This window comes from Arachis ipaensis, chromosome B09 (assembly GCF_000816755.2).
Source record: "Arachis ipaensis cultivar K30076 chromosome B09, Araip1.1, whole genome shotgun sequence".
In the NCBI taxonomy this organism is placed as follows: Eukaryota; Viridiplantae; Streptophyta; class Magnoliopsida; order Fabales; family Fabaceae; genus Arachis; species Arachis ipaensis.
The window spans coordinates 110,430,403-110,434,837 of NC_029793.2; the positions used below are offsets into that span (position 1 = coordinate 110,430,403).

At 36.6% G+C, this 4,435-nt stretch overlaps 1 protein-coding gene across 1 annotated transcript; it reads right to left on the reverse strand.

The window, feature by feature from the left end:
• On the reverse strand, positions 476-3,776 carry LOC107615792 (protein SIEVE ELEMENT OCCLUSION B). Its single transcript, XM_016317823.2, has 7 exons — positions 3,364-3,776; positions 3,200-3,286; positions 2,672-3,081; positions 2,458-2,549; positions 2,190-2,329; positions 1,501-1,989; positions 476-1,370 (listed from the first exon to the last, which is right to left on the reverse strand). Exons 1-7 carry the CDS (start codon positions 3,724-3,726, stop codon positions 768-770), a joined length of 2,184 nt encoding a protein of 727 aa, XP_016173309.2. The 5' UTR covers positions 3,727-3,776; the 3' UTR covers positions 476-767.

Below are 4,435 nucleotides of genomic sequence, written 5' to 3' on the forward strand. Positions count from 1 at the left end.
TAGAAAACTAATGAATTTATCGTTTAGAGTTAAGATGGAGAATTTTAATTCCAAAATTGAACTAACTAACATACCTGTGGAAAGCAATGGTTTTAACCTTTTGGGCTTCTTTTTGGGTGGAGGATTGGAGGTGAGCGATGACGAATAAAGAATGGAGAAGAAGCGATAGCCATTGGAAAGAGTTAGGGTACATTTTCTAGTAGATTGATTTGAAAAAAATTAGAATTTAATTTTTCATATTTTATCAAATTATACATTCATCCCTTTTAAATAATTTTTTAATTACAAAATGACCTAACTATAATTAAAATAGTATTCAATCATAAATTAAGTAGGGCAAAACTCAGCACTGATGTGAAGGACACAATCACACAACTAAGAAGGGACGAGCAGTGTTCAGTGTTTTTGTGGGTGTATGAGAGAGGAAGTGACACTGTTTAGTGTATAATTAATGAGGCAGTAAAGAATTCTATAGTGCACAAGCCTAACGGCTTTATTTCTTTTATTTTATTGAATCCAAATTACAGACATGGTATGCAACAAAGCACAAGGCTTAGCGTATCACTAACACAGAGTTACATAAACTTTAAATCTCAAAATAAAGCATGCATAATCGATGATGATAGATATATAATCTACCTTATTCAATGCTAAATGAAACCGAAAACAACTGAATTTCAAACTAAATGAAGTAACGGTTGAAGACGCGATCAAGGAGTAATAAACTCGTCGGTCGCAGCACGCGGTTTGATGGCTGATAGGGGTATTTATATTGGTCCTTTACCATTTTCAAATGGAAGATCATCATCATCAACAAAATGCATCCCATGGCAACATTTGTAGGACAGAGAAGTGATCTCCATCATCCGGCCGCATGTCAGATCAGGGCAGTTAAAGGGGATCAGCACACGAGAGTGGATATTATCCAGCTGGAACTTCATACAATGGCGTTTCTCGGGCTTGTGGAGTTCGACATAGTATTTGTAGATGGCAGAGTAAAAGCCTAACACCGAAATATTGGGTCGCCACTCTTTGAAGCCTTGGAGTACATTCAACATCACTTCATTGTACCCAAATAAGAATACGTTCTTGCCTTTGCTCACGATCGCCCATCCCGCCTCAGTTTTCATGGCGAGAAGCATTTGAATTTGCTTGAGGGTGGTCGTTTCAACATTTTGAATGTTGCTTAGGAGTGAGTGGGTGATGCTTAACCAAAATTTGGTCTGATTTGTTTCATTCGTTGCAAGGTTGAAGTGTTCAATGTCTGTTTCTGTTCCTTCTAGGTCCTTTTTCATACGTTCAAGAAGGCCATGAAACTTTTCAGTCCATCCTCTTGTTCCTCCATAGACAAAGACGTATTTCTCTTCGCTCTGATTCATGTGAATATAAACAGTAGTATTATCATTATTATTAGATGACTTGAACATATGTATTTGTAGTGTTCTCATGAGTCAATGACGCAAATAATAGTAGCAAGGATTGAAAAGTAATAGTTCTTACCATGACGCACGTTTTGATAAGAGGATAAATATTATATGCTGCGGGCCAAAACCAATTCCAGTTTTGGGAAACCGTTGTGAGGGTAGCAGGATCGAATGGGAAGGCTTCCATGCCCCACAGAATGATTGGGTGCAGTGCATTTTCGTTTAGAAGCTTTCCACCAGCATCAGCCACCACCACAATAGGTTTACCTTGGTAGTTCCATATTTCTTGCAATGGTTTGTAACCTTTTATGAGTGAGAAACACTCCACCACATACCATGATGGCATCACAGACTTCAAATACTCAAACTTTTTCTTGATTTCATAGGTCCAATGTTCCACAACAGGCACCCACACAATCTTATTACCCTCTTTCTTGTATTTGTCATTGTTGGTGATTGATTCGTGAATCAATTTTAGAGACTTTATTATCTCAAGGTCAATGTTGTCAACACCAGAAATGAACAAAAACAAGTTCTTTGTTGTTATTAGTTCATCCAGAGTAAGCTGCCCATTGACAAACCGAATTGTAAATATGTTAGAGAAAAAAATTAATAAATTTGAGGATCTATAACTTCCTCCTCTCCAAAAAAAAGGAGGATATGGTATATATTTATGCTTAGTGAAAACACCACTTTCAATTTGATACACACACACATGGCATGTCATGATCTTGAAATTTTAAGTATTACTTTCGCACTAATTACCAGTTCTTTAGTAGCATTGTTGGCAATAATCTTATCAGGTTGATCAACGTTTTTGGAATAGATTAGAGCTTTCAAAAGTGGCCAAATTCCCGAAGGAATTCGGAAGGCATCAAAACGCCAACTTAAATCTTGCCATGCCTCTGCAATATAGAAAGATAAAACTGAGTTAGTAACTATATATCCCAAGAACCTAATAAAGAACTAGTACGTAGAAGTTAAAGCTATAGAAGCAACATTTATGCATATAGTATATATGTATGTAGATAACCTATTTCGCTCTTGATTTGGTTCAAATAAGCATTTAATTGGGTGAGAACGATATTGAGTCTCGCAATAACGTTATTCTTGATGTCCAATTCCCTGAATCAACCAACATACATATGAAAGTATAAGTAAGTAGGGTTAGAAAAAGAGGTTTAATTTTAATTTAATTAATATAAAAAATTATAATAATGAGAGAGCATATCATTCAGACATACGACCTTTGATTAGCACACGCAAAAAGGGAGAAAACAGCCCAATAAGTATACACATCACGAGGAGCTTTGACGAGAGTCGGAACGTCACTTGGGGCATATGATTTATAGTGCTTCTCCAATGTGATGATCCCCTTAATGAGTTCCAATGTAATTTTAACCAAATTGCTTGTAAGATTTGAATCCGACTCAGCGGGCTTGTTCTCTTCTGCATGCCTGAACACATGCAGCTCAAGCGCATTCCCCTTCCTTGTCGCCTGCTTCTTCAGCGTCAGGTGCCGTGTCTCTCCATAGTCCAAAGCAAAAGCGGAGAGTGCTATCACTGCTTTTGCATCCCATGTGTAACTTTTCAGCTTCTGAAGAACTCCCACCACTGACTTGTGTGCATTTGATATGGTAAACGAGTGGCATGTCATCTGTAATAATTATTATCATCATCATCAACCATCTTAACTGTGTTAGAATTTTGATAATGAGCTATGTTATGGCACCTAATCCCGCCAAATTAAGTAAATAAATAAGTAGTGAGTTGACCTGGCAAGCAATCTCTTTGAGAAGGGTATAAGTTGGATTGAGAGCAGATTCAGGAACCTTGTCTTCCACAAGATTGACGGACACTTGCTGCAATATGCATAAATAAACAATATAAATATATAGTCATTCGTTACCATGTTATATATATAGTTAGTTATGAGGACCTTGAGGCCAAGATAGTCATCGAAGTTGGTTGAGCTGCTATTAACAATGTCATACACAAGATCGAAAAGAGAATCAACATCTTGTCTGATGGCTTGAGCGTCATGGATGCTGATGATGTTGAGAGAGATGAGCTCATCAGGCACCTTGAATGGGTTCATCAGCGGTGAAACAGGATTGGTGAATGTAGTACCAGGAAGTAGAACTCCTGGCATTATTGGACGACCATAAATGGCAGGGACGAGTGGAATTGCAGGACGGGGAGTGTAAGTGGATTGCAGTGGAACTCCCGGCTTTGACTCTCCTGCAACTATTGGAGGAGGAGGGGTGTAAGTGGCTTCTAATGGAACTCCTGGTTTCGACATTATCACAAAACCCAAAAGTGAACAAGTATTAATTAGGACTTTGCGGCTAGTTTTGGTCTGCCTCTGTTAGCTTCCTACCTTATCCCTATTTATAAGCCTCTAAGGGTCAATTATTGTTTCATTTACACTCTTCTTTTCCTTTAATTTGTAGGGTCTTGAAATAATTAATGACAAGTGTCAACTGTGTTCACACTCGCATCCCCTATTAAAAAACCTAGCATTAATTGATAACTCTTAACTAATTGATAGGCACAACCTGGGGCAGGCAGGCTAGGAATTCTTTTTGCTCAATTATGTTCATATCAAAATGATATTTGAAAATTGTTGGATGATTTATTAAATTTAACTAAATTATTATTTAATAATTTTTATTTATTAATTTCATATAAAAATATTTGTACGTAAGTTCTTATCTTCTTTAACCAAATACAACCCGAATATAAGGAATTAGATTTGTTATGGAGATTAGAGATCTTAAAAATGAGTGATTCGAATTAAAAAAATGAATTGAATGAGAGAATATTTTTCCCACCTCAAAGAAAGAACATCTCTTATCTACATACCCTAGTGATATTCTTCATTTCTTCCCTCCATTTGAGAATAGCCTTTAGCCTTTACAACACATGTTCAGAAGGAAGCATCACCAAAAGGGTAAAACCATTTTCTATTAAAAAAAAAAATATTATCATTAAATAAATTGTGTTTGTGT